Genomic DNA, 24,050 nt, shown 5'->3' on the forward strand with positions numbered 1-24,050 from the left:
TTTCAGCACAAATGGTTTTCGTAATCTTATATAAATGATTTCTTTGAGAATAAGATACATGAACTTTATGATTAACAATTACGAAGAAATTCAAGTACAATTAAAGAAAAAAACAAATACCGTGAAAAATACATCTGTCAATAATATCAAATTTAGTTTTCAACAACTTATACTGTTTGCCTAGCCTGGTTTAAACGAAGAATTAGAAAATAATCAAGAAGTAAAGATACCCCGTTAAGGCTATATATTACTTACAAAAGCAATGTTCCATTAACATCTGTCTTTTTCTATAAAAGATATGTCATTAAATATTCATATTGAATCAAATACATTAAACAAACGCAATAACGCAATTTTAATTTTCTCTTTCTAGAATGTTCGCTCGTTGTTGTTAAATTTAAAAAATGAAATAATGATTTCCTTCAATAATTGCATGTAAATTTCATGTTCTAGATTTAATTACTGATTTCTTTGGTAGAAATTACTTAACATGATTCTGAAAGATCAACAAATATTTAACATATTTATCGTGCATATAATATATGTAAGTCAAGACATTGCAAATGATATAATTGTTAATTTTTTCATGTTAAGTGATTATAAGATGATGTTTTCTTTCTATACTGCGACTACGAGCTTTTTACGACAGTAAATTCTTGTTACAGTAAATGGGAAGATAGATAATTTTTAGATTTAACCCTTTCACTGCCAAAGGGACGGCTTAAGTCGTCCCAGTTATTTTCGGCGTATTTGCCAAATGGACGACTTTAGCCGTTTCTATAATAATAATAGTAATAATAATAAATTAATAATAATAATAAAAATGATAATAAATATAAAGAAAATTGAACCATGGACAAAAATTATTATTATACTTATATATTTGGAAAGATATATAATTATTATAATACTACTAACAAATAATAATAATCATTAATGAATAACATAGTAATGACAATAAAACAATAACCCTCTGGCAGCGAAAGTGTTAATTGTAGTTGTATTTATTATAAGAAAAGAAATATACCTGCTTTGTTTGTCTTCTTACTAGCATCTTAAAAAAATAACTTTACAAAGCACTTAAAGATGCTCTCTATGGAGAAACATATCTTAAATTAATAATTCAGTTAGATGTATGAAATGTTTAATAAAAAAAAAAAACAAAAACAAACAAAAACGAACAAAAAACAAACAAACGAAAAACACCCAAAAAACCAACAACAAACAAACAAATAACAACAACAACAAACAACAAACAAACAAAGAATTTGATTATGATATAGTTATTTGCAAACAGCACAATGTTTTACGTAAAAATGTTTGATGTACTCAATTTATAACTATCTGAGTTTGCACAATCAAATAAGACTTATATGTTTAAAATCTATAAAATGGACTTTAATGCACTCTCTTTAATATGGAATCACTACATCGATAAAATAACCCAAGGGAACATTGATAAAACAAACGACACATTTCAACAAATTGATATTTGCTCTAGTAAGAACTGTTTTAGTTCATGCTATGTTATATAAGCTTGTGACACAGTATAATATGAAAATATTTATTTCAAATTGGTATATTGATTTTATTAAAGGTAATGCCAAAAGATAAATAAGATTTATCGTTGACTATTTTTGAAATATAATATATCAGAACTCGAGACGTTGAATTTCATTTCATAGCCTACAGATAACAAGAACGTTCAGACATGAGCAACATGTCGCGCTAACAAATACTACTTAGCATCTTCAATAATCAATGTTTGTATATCTTCATGATTTCTGCATACCTTGACATAAGATTTGGTCCATTTAAAATGATAATAATCGCAGCATTGTATATATTCGTTATTTAATACAATTAAGGGAAAAAAGGACGCTTAACTTAAAAAAATCTATATATGTTTATCCATAGATGTGCCAACTAATTCTTTTTTCAATAAATTTAAATTCTCCGAATCAACTTTATGTTGTTTTTTTGTACCTCTGTCATTGAAGATAACTATCACTTATTGTGGGAATGTCCATGTATACAACAGTATTGAAACTAAGTGTTTAGATTTATCAATAGCAAAGACATTGAAGTAAATAATAACATAAGATACTTTCATGCGTAACCATGATAAAAACTGAGCTCGAGAAAAGGAAAAGAACACGCTAGAAACCTTCTGTACCAAACAAATATGGTCACTTAAATTTTAATTGTATTTTAGTAAAACCAATACAGGTTTGCACCAGTGAAAATAACAATACGTGTACTTGTGACATTCATTTCAATTTAATAAAATTTTCTTTAAAGGAATACTGTGAAACACAGATGCATAAAGATATTTTTAAAAGTGATTGTTTTGTTATCGAAATGAAACAATCATTTAACGATTGATAAAAAGACACAATGCAATCTATAAAATCAATCTGAAAATTTTAACGCGTTTATGTGTCACAAGTTTTATATGAGACTTAAAACATTCTACTCAGTCTGATTATTAAAATCAATTATCTATCTACATGCTTATGACATCTTTATATATTTGGAATGTACAGAGCAATCTAAATCTGATATAGATTAAACATAACAATGCCCTTCTGTCCAAACAAACCTTCACATCAGTGTTGTTGGTGTTGTTTGTAGGCCATTTAACCAAGCATGTTATATTGTAATATTTCCGATTCTTGAAGATCGTCATCACTGCTGTGGTTTTGGTACTTGAAAATTTTCCTATTTCATCTTTTATGTGGTTCAAAAACTCATGATCAGTATCTGTTATGTTGCCTGCATTTTAATTGAATTGTTTTAAAATATGAAAAACAAGATCAACAAGGAAAGGCGGCGTTCACTGAACGCAACCCCCATATGACCCAGCAACAAGAACCAATGGCAAGGAGCCCAGGCGGACCCCAAACATAAAAAGGACAGGGCAACGACACGTTAATCAATAAATGATAAATAATTTGTAACTGATTAGGAATTCAAAGAAAATAATAATAGGCCCACAAAGGGGAAGGGGACAGGAGACCGGGGGAAGGGGGGGGGGGGTTAATCAAAGAAATAAAAACTAGAGGCAATGGGGAAGATACTTACCGTAGACGAGAAAACAACAAGGGACACAAGCAAAAGTGTCACCAAAACAGTATAAAACAACATAGACATACATCTGAGGAACACAGTGGGGCGCCGCCTTGGAACGGTCAGCAGCATAATAATGACTGCTGGGGAGTTTAAACCGGTTAATGGTGCACCAAACCTCGCTCTTAGCCCCACCATGTTCCTATAAACGAGACAGTGTAAATAAAATGAATCCCCGCCAAGTGAAATTCTAACAGTTGTCATGGTTACAAAAGGTTAAATAAGTAAAACACTAAAATGATCATGTAGAAACATATAAAAGTAAACCCAATGACCATAACAAAAGTACTCAATGTCCTAAAGGAAGACAGAGCAACAAGAAAATCACCTACAAGGGCCCGACGAAGCAAGGCAGAAGACGAACATTAAGACAATTCAGTCCCAAAGGGCTTTACGAACTATCCATCATAGAGTCTCCCACTTGGTCCGTCAGATGCAATCAAAAGAGGAAAGCGTAGTGTCCAACTGTAAAAGGGTTGAACACTAAACATGCAGTATGTCTTAAAATAGTAGGGTCATAACCTCTTTTAATAAAACGTTTAATAATTTTAGTAAAAACAGCAGAAAAATTACCATGACCCAAAATCCATAAAATGGCCATAAAATCCAGGCTGGCTAATCCCTTGTCGCAGAAGAGTTTTTAAATCACTATTGAATTTAGAAATTAAATCAAAGTTACGATTGTAAAATTTAGTAAAATATTTCCGTAATTTATGATAGCGGTAGCCCTGTTTTAGAAGCTTGCTGGTAATAAAAATATTCCGCTCGTTGAAATCCTTTACGTTGTTACAAGCTCTAGCGAATCTAATTAACTGAGAAACATAAACCCCGTAGGATGTTGCATGGGGTACGTCTCCATCCAAATGTGGATAATTAACTATACAAAAGTCAAAGTCATCTCTTTTATCATAAATTTTCGTGTGAATAGAATTATTGTTGATAGTAATATGAAGATCCAAAAATAAGCATTAAAATAACTAATTACGCTTCATTGGATTGTTTACCTTTTTTAGTTCTATTTTTAGTGTCTGTTTCTTAGCATCAACAAAACAACTTCTCATTGGTTTATATTTGATATTCATACACCTTGGCTATTTATATGGACTTGTTTCCAGTTTTCATTGCTATTAGTATTTTTGTAGTGTCGCTTGATTTTCAAAAAATAAAAAAAAAAGTTTCTCGAAGTTGTTTTAGGGTGTGGCATTCCCGCCCTTTCATTTTATTAAGTTTTAAAGTTTCAAGTTATCACTGGACATTCATATTAATTTAGAAATTAATTTCTAATTTGAAGAGATATAGACCCTTGCTGGGTTTGTTATTCTATTCTAAAATGTCTTCAAGGACTACTGAAAGGAAAAAAGGTCGCGTAGACTATAAAAAAATGATCGAAGGAGAACCGTGGATTTCGGACGACAATGGAGAAGAGGTAAATAAGTTGCCGACTGCTTCTGCGGGTTTATTGGAGGAATCGAAGCCCTGTGTGATTTCAGTTTGTGAGAAGCAAGCGTCTGCTGATTCTGAGGACTCAGATCTGGATAGCATGAAGGAGGAATTGAAAAAATTAGAAAAAGAAGAAAAAGAGCTTATCGTCCAGCGGGAGAAGGCAGAATTAAGACGCAAACTTAAAGAAAAGAGAGACGCTGTAAAATCTTTTAAGGGTAACGATTTTTCGTCTATTTCTATCTCGTTGTCTGATGCTAAAGAACCGAAGAAAATTTGCTCAAAAAAAGTAAACAAGAGCTCTCCTTTGCAGAAAAGTCAGGATAAAAAAGTAACTTTAAACTCTTTGAGACAAGATAATGATTTAAAGCGTAAAGTTCGGCGTAAGCTTAGCAAATTAGGTCTTGAAGAACCTTCTATTGATACAAGTTGTTCCGATTCGGATACGTCCGATAATTCGGACAATGAAGTTTCTAGTATTGTTGATTCGTCAGATGAAGAGTTCTCTCCCAGTTCTAATAAAGATATTAGAAGAAAGAGCTCTCATAGATCTGGTATCGAGGCTTAAGCGTCTGATAGAGTGAAATTTGTTCAGAAATATCCTCATTCTCAGTTAAGATACGAATTTGTTGACCAGAGTCTGTCCTTCAATGATTTGTCTATGAATCTTTTTATAGCTGGAGAATTGGAGATTATCTCTGATAATGACACCAAATCTACAGAAAGAAAAGGACGAATGGGATTACTTAAAAGATTAATGTATTTAAGCGTATCCTATGGTTTCAGCATTTTAAAGGCATATTATGCAGCTGTTCTTAGGGAAATAGAGCTTGGTAAGAAGTCCTGGTCTGATGATTTCCATTATATTGAAATGGCTATTCTAAGCAAATATCAGCCTCAAGTTCATGGCAAGTCTACATCTAGTACAAGAAATCGTAGAAATTTCAACAAGCAGGTTTCTATTGATAATTCTGTTGATGAAAGTCAAGGTTCTACTTGGTTTTGTTCTCCTTATCAGAGGAATAAATGTTCTAACAAATCTGGTCACATGATGGTTGTAAAAGGTAGGAAGCGTATGGCTCAACATATTTGTGCTTCCTGTTGGCAGAAAGATAAAAAGAAATTGGATCATCCGGAGTGTTGCACAGCTTGTCCATATGCTATGCAATGACTTTTTTCATGCAACAGAAGTTTCAAGAATGAAAATAAGGTTGAAGATTTGTTTTTACCAGAATTTTGTTTCAAAAATTCAGAAAGTAATATAAAGGAAAATTATCATGTTTGTTCTCAAACTGGTTCATGTCACATGTGTAGTTTTGTTGAAATTAATTCTACCTTTTCAGAAGTTAATAAGAAAATTTTAATTCATGAATTGGTTAAAAAGTCAGGAAAACATAATTTTGAAGGTTGCCGTATTCCAATTTATAACAAGATAAATACTTCTTATATGAGACAAATTTTGTCAACCTTTCAATATAATGATATGCTGGTATGTGATTTTTTGGAATTTGGTTTTCCTATGAATTTTTCTGGTAATGAAAATGCATTTTCAAAATCCTTAGAAGCTTCTAATTACAAAAATTATAAAGGGGCCAATGATTTTCCTGTTCAAATTAACAAATATTTGCAAAAAGAGGTTCAAAATGAGCACATTATAGGCCCTTTTCAAAAAAATCCATTTTCAAATAATATGTTAGTGTCTCCTTTAAATTCAGTACCAAAAAAGGAGGTTTCAGACAGAAGAGTAATTTTAGATTTGAGTTCAAATACTTCTTGCGCGGTAAATGATTACATTGAAAAGAATGAATATTTAGGGATGGCAAGTTCTACTATTTTTCCTAGAATAGATGATTTTGTTAAGTTGATTTTAGCTAAAGGCACTTCGGCTAGGTTATACAAAAAAGACTTGAAAGGCGCATACAGACAAATTAGTATATGTCCTTCTGATTATAATTTAGTGGCTTATTCTTGGAATAATCTTTTTTTTGTGATGCTGTTTTATCAATGGGTCTTCGCAGTGCTGCTTATATTTGTCAACGTGTTACTAATGCTGTAGCATTTATGTTACTGGGTATGGGCATCTCTGTTTTGAACTATTTAGATGATTTAGCTGGGGTTGAAAAACCAGAGCTTGCTGACTTTGCTTATTCAACTCTGACTAGAGTTTTAGAGTTGTGTGGTTTACAAGAAGCTGTAGAAAAATGTTCACCACCCTCTACAATCATGACTTTTTTTGGGCGTTTTGTTCAATACTGAGACTATGACTATGGAAATCACTCCAAATCGTTTGATTGAGATTCGTAGTTTGGTGAAAGTATGGTTAAATAATAAAGTTGCTACCTTAAAGGAGCTTCAGTCTCTTTTAGGGAAATTGAACTTCGTAGGGGCTTGTGTTAAACCAAGCAGGATTTTTGTGGCTAGATTGTTAAATTGGCTCAGACAATTGTATGGTGCAGATAAAAAGATTAAACATTGCATTCCTGATGAGGTTAAAAAAGACTTGCTATGGTGAATTGAATTTTTGCCAAAATATAATGGTATTTCCTTGTTGTATCTAGGACCTTGGTGTGAGCCTGATACTATTTTAAGTTGTGATGCTTGTCTAGAAGGCTGTGGTGGTTTTTGGGAAGGGAATTATTTCTATGCTTTATTTCCTTCAGAAATTTTGTCATTTAATTTACATATAGGTGCATTAGAGATGCTAGCCTTAGTACTTTGTTTACATCTGTGGGTTTCTAATTTTAGGCATTCAAGGATAGTCATTTTGTGTGATAATCTTTCTACATGTATTGCTATTAATTCCGGGAAAGCTAAATGCCCGTTTCTTCAAAAATACATAAGGGAGATTTGCTTCATTTCTGCAGTTTATGAATTTGAAATTAAAGCTCAACATATCTCTTCATCAGAGAATCGTTTAGCTGACCATTTATCAAGATTTGAACAGGGGGAATTTCATCGTAATGAGTTCTTTAGTTTAACAAAGAATTATAGGTTAAAAGAATTTTCAGTTAAAAGTACTGATTTTGATATCTTAAATCCATGGTGATTTTACATTAAATTAGTGGTTTAATTGTTTTTTAAATTTCAGAGGTTCAGTTTATGGGGTTGAAGCATGATCTTATGTTATCTAACAAACAAGCTTATGCTGAAGGTACATGGAAAAATTTGAAGATTCAATGGGAGGCATTTCTGCTTTTCTGTACCTATTTTCATTTGGTTTCTCTGCCAGTTTCTACTGAAACACTTCAATTATATGCTCAGTTTCTGAGTAGATCCATGAAATCAGTTGATTCAATTAGAAATTACATCAGTGGTGTTAAAACAATGCATTTGTTACTAGGTGCTTCAGTGGATCATATTAATAATTTTCTACTAAATTTATCTCTTAAAGGGATAAGTAAACAAAAATTGTATTTGCATAAACAGGCGACTCCTATTACTCCAGAAATTCTGCTGAGTATTTTTAAATGTTTAGATTTTACTCAAGTTGATAATGTTGTTTTTTGGTGTTTGTTTTTATTTGCCTTCTTTTTATTGGCTAGAAAATCAAACTTGGTACCAACAAATTTAAGAGATTTGCATAATCCAAAGTTTTTGTTGAGAAAAAAGATATTGTCAATTTAGGCACTTATTTGTTGGTTAAGATGAAATGGTCAAAAACTATACAAGCAGGAGAACGGATTTTAGAGGTTCCTTTACACAGTATAGATCATTCTTGTTTATGTCCTGTATCTGCTTACAATAATATGATTAAGGTAGTTCCTGGCAAGGCTAATGATCCTTTGTTTTCGCTAGGCTCTAATAAACCAGTTACATATGCAATCTTTATGAGAAAATTGAAATCTTGTATTGACAATATTGGTTTAAATTCTGAGGACTTCTCTACTCATTCTTTTCGTAGAGGTTTTGCTACTTATGCCTTTAGGCTTAATTTACCTGCAGATCTTATTCAATTAATGGGTGACTGGAAGTCGGATGCCTATAAAAAGTATATAGAGTATTCTTTTCAAGATAAATTAAGAGTATCAAAATTCATTAGTAATAAATTAAAATATGATTAGATATAATATATAAGGTCTTTCAATTAGTAAGCAGATTTTCAATTACAATTATCTAAAGTATTCATTAAGGGTAGTATAAATTGTTATGACATTCAAGTTCCTTATTATAGTGTTTATTTGGTTACGTTTTGAATTTTGAATTTCTTATGTGGCTTCATTTTAATCTATGGAGTTTCTGTTACAACATGATGAATACACAAGTTGGCAGAATTTTCACATATAAAAAAAACTTCACAATTTGCATATCAACTGTTAAAGGACAGAGTTTTTATGTAGGCCCTAATGTTATAGTTCTATTTTCTACATGCATGTGGCTTCATTTTAATTAATGATGTATCTGTTACAACATGATGCTTACACATGTTGGCAGACTTTCACATATTGAAATTTCACTATTAGCCTAGCATCTGTTGAAGGACAGTGTTATTTATTTAATATGTTAAGATTTTATTTTCTTATGTGGCTTCATTTTATTTAATGAAGTTTCTGTTATAACTTGATGATTACACAAGTTGGCAGAATTTCACATATAGAAATTACACCATTTGCATAGCAACTGTTGAAGGGCAGTGTTAGTGACAAGTTTTCACATATAGAAAACGCATTTTTCATAGCAACTGTTGAAGGACAGTGTTATTTACATAATATGTTATGATTTTATTTTCTTATGTGGCTTCATTTTAATTAATGAAGTTTCTGGTATAACTTGATGTTTACACAAGTTGGCAGAATTTCACATATAGAAATTACACCATTTGCATAGCAACTGTTGAAGGGCAGTGTTAGTGACAAGTTTTCACATATAGAAAACACATTGTTCATAGCAACTGTTGAAGAACAGTGTTATTTATGTAATATGTTATAATTTTATTTACTTATGTGGCTTCATTTTAATAAATGGAGTATCTGTTATAACTTGATGTTTACACAAGTTGGCAGAATTTCACTTACTGAAATTTGATAATTTTCTTAATTTTGTCTCTACTATTGACAGACATTTATTTAAGTTAGCAGAATTTTCTTATTGGGTAAATGATTATATATTTGAAGTCTTTATATATTGTATTTTGTATTTCAAAAGTATTGTATTTTGTATTTCAAAGTATTCTATCTTTGAATACCTAATTAATTTCAGAGTTCAGGAAGGTGATCATTGTGGGTGATTCTATGATAAAAAACTTACCACCGATTGAGGGAGTTGAAGTTAGAGCCATCAGAGGTGCTACAATCGGTAAAATCAATTTTCTTCTAGAGAATAGACAGCTGTCTCTTGGTTCTAGTAACTATATAATTATTCATGCTGGTTCCAATAATATTGCCAATGGCAATTCATGTGACTATATTTTATCTGGTCTGGCAAATTTGATTGCAACAGTCCGTCGTTTAAAACCAGACATTCATATTATCGTTTCTTCTATACTTCCTCGGCCGGTGGATAAGGATGAAACTGAGTCAGTTATCAAACAAGTCAATACTTGTTTTGAAAAAGAAATGTCCAAAGATTTGAATGTGAAGTTTGTGAAATCTTTCCGTCCATTTTTGTTTAAGGGGCAGATCAAAAGATTTCTTTTTGCCAATCTAGATGGAGGGTTACATTTGAATACTGAGGGCTCAAATCGTTTGGGTCATTTCTTCTTGAGGGTTATTTCTACGCTGACTTATTAATTATTATTTTTGTTATGAGTTTCTTCTTGATTGAAGAAATACTGTCTACAGTTGGATGTGTTAACCTTCTGGGCAGTTAAGTCATAACAAATTATTCTAAGGTTCTAATTGTATTATATATATATATATATGTTAGTCATATGGTAGTAATTGTTGATTCAAATTACTATTTCATTTATTTCTACAATTTGTGTTAAAATTTTGAATCTTTAAGAAGATTCCTGTATATAAATTTTGTTTCTGCGGTCTAAGGTAAAATTTTTTTTTGATTTTGTGTTGTTTATTTTGATTGCCTTAGTTTGTTGGGCTTAGGGATGGCGGTTATTTGATTATCTCTAAAGTACTTTGTCGTTGATTTATCCATTACTTTAGATCTTGTTTACAGATAAAGACGTTTTCCATAGCACATCCTTTATTGTAACAGTTTGTATTTGGAGCAATAAAACACATAAAATACAATCATGAGTTGTAGACTCAATGTTAAAATCTAGTTCTTAAAAACAGGAAAATAAGAACTGTTTATAAAAGCAATAACCAGATTCCGTGCAGTCATTAAAATAAACAGGCAGACGGTCATTTGTATTCATTTGTCTGTCGCAGAAAAGCATTGATTGTAATGATCTTAAGAAGAAAAAAGGGTTTCACGTTGTTGAAGCTTTAACGACTGTAACAACTGACAATATTGTATTTGACGCATATCGAAACAATGTTTCAATTTGCACTGCTGCTGTCATCTTTTTAATTAATAAAACAGTAAAAATAATTTTTGATATTTACCTGCACTCTATGTGAAATTGTAATAAACAAACAATGTCACTAACCTTGGCTCTTAATTTAGTCGGCTATTATTAAAAACTACTTGTAAAAGGCTTAACGGAATATAGGATTATAGCCAACCAATCAAAAACACCGTTACATGAAATTAACATCAGATTTAGCCAGCGATTTTTTTACTGTCAAAATTACAAAGATGATTAAAAACGTCGTTTTGTTTTTTCGCTTCGCTTTCTGGTGATTATTTGTATTCATTAAAAGAGACATTAGATACTACGGACAACAAGAAAATAGCTTCAGCACTTTCCATATGTTTATTCAGAGCCTGTTTGTGTGACAAAGGGAAGTTGGACAACTCTTAACATGTTAAAAATTAAAGAGTTTGTGTAAATGTGACATTCACCTCAATCTTTGGTGTCTGTGAATACAACATTAACAATGTTCATAGACTGGACATTTATTCAATCATCATACATGTATATGTGTAGTATATACTACATTAGAGTTATGTCATAATTTATACAAGTGTGTGAATTTGCTTAACATTTGTTGACCTTTCTCTACTGAAAATGTTCTTAAGATCCTTTCTTACATTTGTTTATAATATGCTATCAATAAGGAGTTACATATGATATTTTATTATACCTATAAATTTTCTCGCTAAAATACACGCAAATATTGAAGCGCAAATACGCTTCAGCGGATAGAAATTTCCGTATTATGTTAGTGACAAATACGGTACCATACATGGAAGTGCCGGACTATTTTTGACGTTGGTTCCGATGTTAGCCTTGTATAACGTTGCATTTGGAAACGGGAACCAAAATTATTAAAGGCGTGGCCAGTTTGCAAGAATTACGTATTCATCCGTCAGTCATGAATTTATTTCTTGACAAATGCATTTCATTTTCTGAATAAAACGAAAATGTATATAATAAAAGGAAAATTATGTTATAGTAGCTTTCTGAGACTATGTATTTTTCTACACACAACGTTGGAAAATTGATATCTCGCTCGACCTTCGGTCAATTTTATTGAAGAAGGATATATATTGAATATTGTCTATTGGAATTTACATTTGTACTATAATTTCAACCATTAAGATTGTACGTTACTTATTATGAGTTGAGAAAAATGAAATAATGCCAACAGAAAATGAGTTTTAGTGAGTACATGCATGCCTTCCTTTTTCTTGTTCTTCATCAAGATAAGATATTCACCGAGTTAATATCTCCATTGATTTTAATTAGTTAATTTCATTTTTTCAATTCAATAGGAAAATCTATTTTTGTTCAATCAAGGCTAATTCAGGCTATTCCGTCGTGATTTATTTTAAGTTTTTGGAACGTAGAATACAATAAACCTTTAACGTACTTGATTACAGATTAAAACGATTCCAATAGCACAACATACTTTACTGCTTCTGTTTTCAAAGCAGACGTGAGACATTAATCAGACAACACATTTTATGTTAAAGGTTAAAAACTGGATTGTAACCACAGGACATCACCTCCTATTAGGTTGATAGAATGATTACATGCAGTAATTTTGTAAACACGTAGACAGTCATTTGTCTTAATTTGTCTAACGCAGAAAGGAACTATTGTAATGATCGTGGCATAATAAACATAGTGCAACTTATATAGGTGCTTGGAAATGACATGTTCTGAAGATATATATTATGTAATAACACATGAACTAAAAAAATCCTGCACAAAATATCACATTATAATATTTAAGTAAAGCTTATATGTTACATGAAGGGATGTCAGTAGCCGGGTGGTAAAAGTATTTTACTTTAAACCACTTGTCCCTCAGCGCTGTTTTTTCGAATCAAGGCATATGAAGAAGCTTTAAGGTTGTTCAAGCTGCATTAGTTTACACATATTTTATTTCAATCATTTTGCACAAACAAAAGTCACATACAGTAATGAAATAACACAAAAGAATGCTATAAAAGGATCAAGTCCGAAAAGCATAATATGCTTATAAAGGCCTTTTCTTAACATAGGATTAATTACTATTAATAAAACGGGTTTTATGAAAATGGATATGAATATCTCGGATATACATTTGAACTGCCCGCAATATGCTGATGTCGTCACTTTAAAGTTTGTGTTGCCGTTAAGTAGTGTGTGGAGAGTTACATTTCAGTAAGCTGAAAGAGTTTGGAAAAGGTTGCGTCTGATAGTTTCGTATTGTTTGCATTTAAAGTAAAAATATGGAAGTCCATAATGGCATAGAGGTGTGTTTACATTTTCTTTCTGTATAGATGATGGTTAAGAGAACTGCACTTTGATCGTATACATACATGGTATATTTGCTATTTTCTGATACTTGTATAGAAATATTTTGAACATTTTTAATGTTTCTTTTCAAAAGACACTTAATAAAAAAATGAAGGGACATTTTGTAGATCAACTGGCAGTTCATTCCATTCTCGGAGAGCTGACAGAAGAAAAGCATTATAGTATAAAGATGTTATTGTATGTATGCCTTGTAAATCGTCCGAAATTCTTAAATTATAACTACAGGAGGTACAAAAGTTAAAAGGTAGTCATGAGAGAGCTCATTTTTCATCTTATAAAGAAGAATCAATTTATGTTTCCCTCTCCTTCTGCCAAAAGGTTCCAAAGGGCTTGATTGGTTACTTAGCAGTAGCAAACTAAGGCTAATCACTAACCTTTTCAGCAAGCTAAAGTTAAATGCATTCTTCATATCTGTTTATCAATATTTGTTCACTTATACTTTAACATAAATACTTATTGTTAGTTTGAGGTAAAGTTATATCTACTGACAATTTATATTAAAATTTCAACCAAGATAGCAGGCTTTGCAGTAAAATGATATCATATTGTCATCATTACAGGAATAAAATAAAATAATATGTATAACAGTCGTAATGAAATAAATTGTGAATAATTCGTTACCAAGAGTGAAAGCTGTGATTTGCACAGTATATGGTTATACTTTTTATAACTTTAAAATCATAGGAAAGCTGAATTAAGTTTCATGAAAAAATTGAATTTAATGGACGGGTAGAAACGAGTTTTAATATAAACTAACTGCTAAATGTCATAGGATTGTGATTAAAAAAGCTAAAAGAAACAAAGTACTTGATATGGGATAAGAAAGGTTTGTTTTCAAAATTGGTATGTGGTGATGGAAAATATGAATGACAAAAGATGTGTATTAGATAATGTACACAGAAGACAAATACTCAATGAACGCAAATGAACGTTCATGAAAGTCGCATTAATATATAAATAAAGGTGTTCTTTTAAGTTACATCAATGGCATAACATCTGGAGTGCTCTTTCATGATGTTTGCATATCGTTAACATACAAATCTTCATAAATCTATAACGTTTTTTTTTGTGCAGTATGATAAAATACATTGTACTCTCTGAGAAGAGAATGGAAAGCATACAATACTTTTTGTAAACAATAACAAAGAACCCCAAACTTTGTTATCGATTATGAAAACAGTTTAAGAAAACATAAAAAATAAATACATTGAATAACACTTTTGTTATTACCGTCATATTCATTTAGTTTTCAACAAAAAATACTGTTTCTCAAGCGTTTTTCTTCTTGAAAATAAGAAATAATTAAAAAGTAAATATACCTTCGAGAATTAAATAGTTTTTTTTTGTAAAGGATATGTCATTTGATATTTATATTGAATCAAATACGTTAAAAGCATCCTTGGGCAGTTTTATTATTCTCTTTCTAGAATGTTATGTCGCTGTTGTAATATTAAAAAATGATTTCCGTCAATAAATGCCTTCTGGAACTTTTTTTTAGACTGAATTACTTTTATTTTACTTACTATATCTTTGCTAGAAATTGCTTAACAATGTTTCTGTAAAATTAACAAACATATAGCATGAAAGTAAGTCAATACATTGGAAATGATCTAAATGTTGATATTTCTATTTTAAATTATTGTGATCTTTTATGTTTTTCGCGACAACGACTTTTTCACGACTTTTTGTGAAGTTTTGTAATCCCTCTGACAGATTTAGTTGCAGTAATTTAGTTTTACGTAAAACATGTTTGATTAATGTAGTGTATATTTATCTGAGTTTGCCCAATCTACTAACAGCGTATACGTACAATGACTATAAAATTGACTTTAATGCACTCTCTCTTTGATAGTCACAATATCAATAAAAATGACCCAGGGGAACATTGATAAAACGATACATTTCAACAATCAATATTTATTTAAGTAAGTAAGTAAGTGCCGTTTTAGTTTAATCTATGTTACATAAGCTTGTGACACAGTATACTCAGACAATATTCATTTTAAATTGGTATATCGATTTTATCAAAGGTAATGTCAAAACAAAATAATATGATTTGCTGTTGAAGATTCTTGAAATATGATATATAAGAATTTTGTGTCAACAAGGAAGACATGAACAACAGGTCATCATAATGGTAAAACATGTCGCGCTCACGAGTGGTACTTACCACCCTCTTCTATATGCAATTTTATATATTACAACTTATAGCCTACCTTGATATAAGGTGATACAATTTTCTTCATTTAGAATCATTATAATCGCAGTATTTGTATATATTTGTTATTCTAATTAAGTAAAGAGCAAGTTTAATGTTCTCTGTACAAAGCAGTGATGGCAGTTTAGATTGTCTAAACCCAATACAAATATGCAACAGTGAAAATGATAATAGTGGTGACATTAATTTAAATTTAATGAAGCTATATTTCTTCAAAGAAGTATTGTGAAATACAGATTCATAAAGATGACTTTAAAAGAGTTTGTTTTGTTATAAAAGTGAAACACTCATTTGATAATTAATAACAAGACACATTTCAATCTTTAAACTGAATCTTAAATGTTTAACACGTTTATGTTTTAAACGTTTTAATATGCGACTTTACACATTCTATTCAATCTGGTCATATATGTGCATATACATGCTTATGATACCATATTATAAATGAAATGCATTTACATGGACGATATAGTGATCTATGTTATAGAAAAATACTGTTGTACATAATAAATCACGATAAGCACATTAACATCGCAGTTTAATTAAAAAGGGACATCTAATTTTATTTGCTTGGTCGCCTGTTAATTATCTTAACATAATGATTTTACTTATGGCTATGTCATTGATATTTTTTTACAATAGAGAAAAACAGAATCCCTAAAAAATGTCAAACACGGCAAAATTGAAAATGTTGCAGGCTCGGTTTGATTGAGCCTGGTAATAAACAGTACTGTAATGTGCTAGTTATCGCCTACGTACACCTAACACCGGCTATAGAAGAATAAACTGGTAACATTTTGAATTTTGAAACATTCACAGATGTGTTCATATGGTTGTTATCATGGAACATTTAATGTGACATGTTAGTGTCATTTCAATGAAAAGCGGTATATTGTCACCAAGTAAACATGCGTGTGTCCTACATGGAACATTGGTTACAATCAAATAACGTTAATATGCCTGTTTATAGTTAAATAAGTTTTCAATAACAGATCCTTTATTGTATCAGTATGCAATCGAAGCAATAAAAGACATAAGACATAAATAACAGTTGTAGGCTAAAGGTTAAAAACTAGATTTTAAAAATAAGAACACTAGTTTGTATAAAAGCAATAACATGATTGCGTGCAGTCATTAAGATAAACGGGCAACCGGTGATTTGTCTTTATTTGTCTGACATTAGAAAAGCTTTGATTGTAATGATTTTGATAAATAATTGTAACGTTATTTAAAGGTTAAAAGGGTTGAAAGAAGGATATAACAATTGCTGAAAACTTAACAACTGAAAAAATTGTACTTTACACAGATTTAAGCACTTTTAATTTGCATTGCGTCTGTCTTAAAAATTATCATAAGACTCAAGTAAAACAAGCTTTCATGCTTCATTTATTATTGCCAAAAACAACTGTAAAATCATTTATTTTGACCACCCTACACCGTATTATTGACTAACTCATTTGATGAAAATGTATGCATTCATTTACCTGTATTGTGAACATATGAATTTGCATTTTTTATACGTTTCTAGTTCTAGGTTTTTGTTTATTATTGTTTTATTTTGTAATAAAACACGAACGAGGGAATAAGTAAGAAAAATGAATCGAATAATAAATTCTTGGGATTCTTGAGGTCAATGAATATTTTTCAATTTTTCTATTCTATTCTTTGATCTTTACATGATTTCTTATTTTAAAACCAAACAAAGGTTTAACATAGTGTTTGTTCTTTGTCTATAAACATTTGATAGTCCTACACGAGAAAACCATCTGTTTTATTATATGACGGTTTTCCGTGTAGCAATTGCAAGTCAAAAGCAGATGACATTTACCTCGACTGTAAGTGAAGATGTTATAAAGAAACAACGGTACTTACCGTGGCTCTTGATTTGGTCGTTTTTTATTTAAAGTCTAATATTAAATGGCTTTACGGAATGTAGGGTACTAGCTAACCAATCAAAGACAAATAAACATCAGGTTCAGTCAGCGTTTTTTTTTTCGAAATTACAACGATGATTTAAACAGCTTTTTGCTTTTCGCTTCACATTCTTATGATTTTTTAAATGCCTTAGAGCAGACATCAGTTCGGAAAAACAAGACAATAACTTCTGCACTTTCCATATGCTTATTTGGAATATGTTTGTGTGACAAAGGGAATTCGGACAACACCGTAAATGTAACAAATAATAAATTTCTTTTTCGATCATATAAATATATATTTATTAACTTTGACGATTTGGTCAATATCCATGTCAGTGGACCTTGTTAATGTGATTTTCACCTCAAATTGTCGGCGTCTGTGAATACCACATTATCAATGTTCGGAGACTGGACATTTATTCAATCATTATACACGTATATGTGTTATATATTAAACGTTAGAGTTAAGTCATGAATTATACAATTATGTGAATTTGCTTTACTAAAAATGTCCTCAAAGAAATCGTGGTGGATTCTTTCGTACTGCATTTAAAATATGCTAGCAATTAGAAGTTATTTATAATTTTATATTGAAAGGACCGAAACGAAATAAACATGTATTTAACGTAATGTACATTAATTGCATTATCTACTCAAAGAAAATATGACTGTCTATCTTAAAAGAATTACAGTTTTCACATTTCTTTACTTTAATAATGCGTTCAGGGATATTAACAATGTGACAAACATACAATAGTGTCCAATTAAAATTGAATTAAATCAACATTGAAATGCTTTGAATATTCATTTTAATATAAGACAAATATCACAACGAATTAAGACAGAATTGTCACAACGAATATAAAAAATCTTTTCTGTCGATCAATATTTGCTAACATGTAAATATTTCTGAAATAAATATAAGCAATTCTAGAGAAGGATATGAATTGAGAATTGCCTACTTAAATTTCAATTAATGCAATAATTTCAACCAAGATGACATGATTTCGCAGTAAAATAATACCACATTATCATCGAGGAATTTCAGTTTAGATAATAGTCGTGATAAAATAGATCGTAAATAATTTGTTCAGAGCAAAGAGGTTTTAAGGCGCCTGTTTGCTCGATATTATTTTTAACACTGGAACACTGGTTAGAGTCATTACCGTCAATCAAGCCAAGCTTGCAACATTTTCACTTCTGGTGTTGTGGAGGTTCTTTAACGGAGAAATAAAACCATCTTATAATAAAAGGAGGGATTAAGTGGTTTATTTTTATCAGATATATAATCGTTTGCGCGACATTATGTAGAAATAATTTTAACCTTTTAATTTTTTTCATGATGTATATTGTTCATCAGAACATTTTCTATACAGTTACTGCAAATGAATGTTTCCGCAATTTATTTCTGTCAGCTAAGTCCTTCGTGTGATTGCTTTGCATTTACCATAAAATAAAAATGTTGCCGGCTCAGTTTTACTAAACGGTAACAAGCAATCATGTTTATTAATCTAGGGAATAAAAGGCAAACATGTGCTAGTAAGGTCTTAATAATGTATATAGAAAATGTTACATGTTTATCACTTGATGAAACCAGCGTTGAATATATATCATATGAAAATGTTCTGTTTTATTAGATTGCAAGACTGTTTCTCTAAATGAAACTATAAAACCAATAAGCAAATAAATGAATCTAAAAATTTCTCTTTACATGAGACTATCGCGTAGCACAGTTCTTTCCCATTAAAGAAAATGTATAAATTATTACTATTTTTAGACATTTGTCGTCGTATAACACAATGTAAAACAAAATGATAAATGTAAGAATTATTCAATAAGTGTTTTTTCCTACGATTTCAAAAAGAAAATGTACATATCATGCATCAATGTGAATGCAAACTGGCTAGCTGGAAAACTATTTTTTATCATTATATAATATACCATCTACCTTAAGATTCTATCGTATAGATATGAAATAATCATTTGGAGATCATAAAGGTAAACGGAGAATATTCAAGGAGTGTAAATAAAAATGTACGAAGAATAAAATACAATATGCCCAATTAATTTCGTATTTTATTCTTTGTTATCTATAAAAACACATATTGCTAAAAACAAAGCATACTACAACATAAAATCATTAAGGTTTTATCATAAATAAAAAGTACGTGTGCCACGAATGATTCAGAATTTTAACATTTAGATTCGTGTGTAAAAGATTTAGTGTTCAGCTTTGAATACCCCTTACGCCGGGGCTAGGACGCGAGAGGGATGTTGAGGATTTCATTATTTATATTAATGACATTTAAATGGAGACTACAAATATAACCAATTGTTTTTATTTTTATTGCTCTCATGGGATCTTCCCATTCACGAACATTTACCATAACTCGTTATACTCGTATGTATTGTCGGATTGATCTGCTTATTTGAAAATCTGGAAATAAAGTGATCCCTCGGAAGCATTTATCACAACACAATTACATGAATATTGCAGACTTGGTTTGATTGAGTCCGTACATGAAGCCAATAAGTATAATTGCATAAAGATTTGTATTATACTATAGGAATTTAATTGTTTTACGCCGCCCTCTTTTAATTCTGATTGTTGTATGTTTTAACAAATTGAATATGATACGTATGGTTTGTTTAAACAATATAAATACAAATGTATTCTGATAAATATTGTTAAAAATATTAAAATATTACTTTTTATCCCGTTTCTATTATATAATACACACCTACATGCGCTTAGTAAAAACAGATTTCAATAGAACTCAGGAAGCTGAAAATGAAACTCTTACATTGACAACGTTTTAATTTTAATAGAATGGTATTAATAAAAAAGAGATAAGAACAACTTTAAAATAATTTTGAAATATTAATAATAAGCGTGTGTTGTAGATTAAGGTGGCATAATGAGAGAGTAGTTCTGATACCAAAGGCAGGGTCTCTGGGGATACAATTGTTAACAGATAGATTAATGAGAATTACGAACAATGAAAATGTCAATAAGATGGTGATATAGCGATTCGAATGCCATTAAACCGAGCATAGATTGAACAGTTAAGCAAATGAAAAGTTTTCGTGGCAACTTTACTGGAGTTTGCACCCCTAATAAAAGAGAACGTAGAGAGTTTCAATCTAATCAATTTATTTTTTGTCAATTATCATGTAAATGTAATGATTATAAATAAAATATTGTTTAAACTAATAAAAAAGAATAAGGTTCGCAATATTTACAATCTGCATCCTATAAATAAGGTAGAAATCTGTTGTGTATGAAATGTGTTGTTTAAGAAGCTATTCCCACAATTAAACGTCTCATTAGCAGACTAATTCTCTAACTAATCACCTTTGTACTTTGAAGTTCTTCAAACCTATGACAACTGAAAACGTTGTTTTCAGTCAGGGTTTATGCATGTTGCCGTCTATGCCCCCACACCCAAATGGCTTATATAACATGTCCCTATTCAATGTTTAGTTTGATATAATCTTATACAAAGATGTACACAGAAAACAAAAATACAACACAATACATTATCAAATGGCTATTTCAAATAAACCTTTTTACACATCATCTGCAAAATATCATAAAACATGTAACATTAATGTATTATTTTATAAAAATAAGTCTTTAGATGATCTTCCAAAAGGTGAAATGCATTTTGTCTGTGCTTTTAAACAAGATATTTTAGCGCACTGTCTTCATCCTGAACATTTGATGAAGTTTTCTTGTAAGCTGTGATTTATCTTTATGTCTTCATTTATATCTGTTTCTGAATGTTCTCTATTAACATGCACCATATGTAATTATGTAACTTTCAACACACAACCACATGCACGCACCACACTCATATTTGAGTCAGTTTTGTCTTAAGGTTTATCAATGTCCGCCAATATAAATGATGATTTGCGCAATATGTTTTAAATGGTATTTATGAAAGGTCTTAAGGTAAACTCTAGCTAATGCTCTGGTTCGTTTTTTTTACCTTTACAAATATACAAACAATTACACGCATAAATATATTCAATGTAACTGAGAACGAACAAGTCAAAACAAATTAACCGGAGAGATTGATAAAGCTTAGCCTATATGTATTATCCAATTGTGTTACTTTAAACAGTATTTTATTTGCAATCATTTCATTTATAAATTTCACTGATTGAGATAACAGTAAAATATTTAAAAAAAAAACAGTACATGGTCCACATATTTGAAAAAATGTCCCTAAATTAAACCCAAAATTCAAAATGCTGTATAATCTCCAAGTAAAGGAATACGCGTGCGTGAAATAACACTTTTATATTATTATCATCAAGTTATATTATTAAGCTCTTGTTACTATTTATCAGATTGTACGCAGGAATAAAACAGTAATGGGAATAAGTTACCAATCAATAATGAATTTTACAACAGCTATTCATATCCCAGATTACCCTATATTATAGTTTCCGTATGCTATACGCTACCATTTTGAGAAATGGTAATTGAAAAAAATAGCCGTATTATCAAACATGATTATAGTTAAGGTTTTCTTTGACCATATGAGACAGTTATTGTCACAGTTAAGTAGATGAAACTCCTCAAATGACTGCTATGCAAACTAAAACGTTTCATAAGCTAGATCTATTTAATCATCAAGATGATAGGCTTAAACGGAATCCTTCACAAAACACTTACACGTAATATCCAAGCCGAATTTTAAATATTGATATTCAACGTTATTTTGATTGTTTTACAGGTATCTATATCAAAAATGTCTTCAGCTATTGATATTATATTGTTTCCTTATGACGTCATATTTAAATGCTGCTACGTGTTCTTTTCAAAAAGGAAATATTTAATTTGGTGAGTTGTGGCCTTCCTTAAGTTTTTCCATCATGTAGAAGAAAACGTGACTCCACGTGTTTGAGACATCCTTCGTAAACTTTTCTCCCATACAGATTTCCCACCGCCACATAAGCGCTTCGTAAAATACTTCAAAATATTCCGGAAGGAATCCAGAAAAATGTTTATGCTGCTGTCCAAGAACAAGTAATATCTTATTAAGCTCATCTTTATCTGTTTCTTCATCATTCAAGCAATGAACTGCAGCACCTATTGCAAGTATAAATCTTTGTCCGTGTGCTCTAATCTGTTGGTTCTTTGATAGTTCTGAATGTCTTACGTCTTCAACATGGAACAATTTCTTCACATCTGGACAGAGTTCAAATATTCTAAGGAACACTTGAAGTCCATTTTCAGCTAGATCCTTTGTCATGTATGTCCAAGTTTCTTTAACAATCCGTTTCTCTTTACATGTTAGATCATTGTGATTTAATTGTGATAAGGCTGCATTAAGATATTTTTTGTTATCCTCTTTGTAAACTTCTCCCCTTCTTGATGAGTGTACACATCCCATTTTAGAATTTCAACTAAATTTGAGCGTAACTATTTAAACACTGCTTACAAATTGAAATCCCTGACAGAAACTATCAGAATCTATTGTAACATGATTACGAAAGTAATTTTACATTTCCACCTTTTCTACAACTTTGATCTTACTAATATCATATCACGTGACTATGTATTCGCGTCACAGTTGTTGAAATAATAGAATAAAATTCCAATACAAATAGAATTTCTCCTCGAGCAGCTGACAGATATTTAAGTGATGTTCACCTGTAACTAGATATTGATCAACATTGTTGGTATTTAATCTTTGCTTAATGATATTAGTAATAAACCATGGAAATTGAAATGCGTCATTTCTCATTTTCAAAATTCATTACATATTAAAGACATTTTCTACAGTTTTATGAAAAAATAATCCTTTAATAGAATTTTTTATATTTTTTGTATGATGAGTAAAATTTAATGACGAATTTAAAAATAAAAAGAAAAATATATGTTGACGTGTTGGATTTCTTGTAAAATGGCAGTTTCCATGGTAACCGTATATCTAAAAACTGTCAAAATAGCCTAACTGTGTTATAACGAATAGAAAATGTATAATATAGCTTAAAACACACAACGATCATTGTTTTATGCAAAGATAACCTTATCTAATGATTCTGTATGAAACAAATGATAATCTGAACATATTTCTTTTAAAAAATGAGTTTTCCATGTTCCTCAACCGAACAAAAAATGAGAAAAATGAACATGAATTCTCAGAATAATGAGAGATATTGAAAAAAGTGTTTCATAGGATTTTCTAATTTTTTTGTATATTGTGTAAAATTTAATGACAAATTCAAAAAAAAAAAAGAATAATATATGTTGGCGTGTTGGATTTTTTTTTAAATGGCAGTTTCCATGGTTACCGTATATCTCAAAATTGTCAAAATAGCCAAACTGTATTATAATAATGTATAAAATAGCTTATTATACTTACAATAAACATAATTTTATACAAAGCTTGCTTTATCTTAGGGTTCTGTATAAAAACAAACGATTATTTGGACATTTTTCTTTAAAAAATGAGTTTTCATGCTTTTTAACTAAACAAAAAATGAGAAAAATAAACATGAAAATTTTCTGTAAAAAATTAAA

The 24,050-nt window shown here is 30.3% G+C and overlaps 2 protein-coding genes across 2 annotated transcripts; one reads left to right on the forward strand and one right to left on the reverse strand.

The window, feature by feature from the left end:
- Positions 1-4,454: 4,454 nt before the first annotated feature.
- LOC132730982 (uncharacterized) lies at positions 4,455-10,336 on the forward strand. The gene is made up of 2 exons (XM_060717074.1): positions 4,455-4,787; positions 9,766-10,336. Exons 1-2 carry the CDS (start codon positions 4,460-4,462, stop codon positions 10,293-10,295), a joined length of 858 nt encoding a protein of 285 aa, XP_060573057.1. The 5' UTR covers positions 4,455-4,459; the 3' UTR covers positions 10,296-10,336.
- Positions 10,337-22,356: 12,020 nt separating this feature from the next.
- On the reverse strand, positions 22,357-22,917 carry LOC132730969 (neuroglobin-like). The gene has a single exon (XM_060717056.1). The coding sequence runs from the start codon at positions 22,915-22,917 to the stop codon at positions 22,357-22,359; it is 561 nt and encodes a 186-aa protein (XP_060573039.1).
- Between the last annotated feature and the right edge of the window lie 1,133 nt (positions 22,918-24,050).

The sequence above is a fragment of the Ruditapes philippinarum genome, unplaced genomic scaffold (genome assembly GCF_026571515.1).
Source record: "Ruditapes philippinarum isolate M1 unplaced genomic scaffold, ASM2657151v2 ctg162_1_1_1_1, whole genome shotgun sequence".
NCBI classification, from domain to species: Eukaryota; Metazoa; Mollusca; class Bivalvia; order Venerida; family Veneridae; genus Ruditapes; species Ruditapes philippinarum.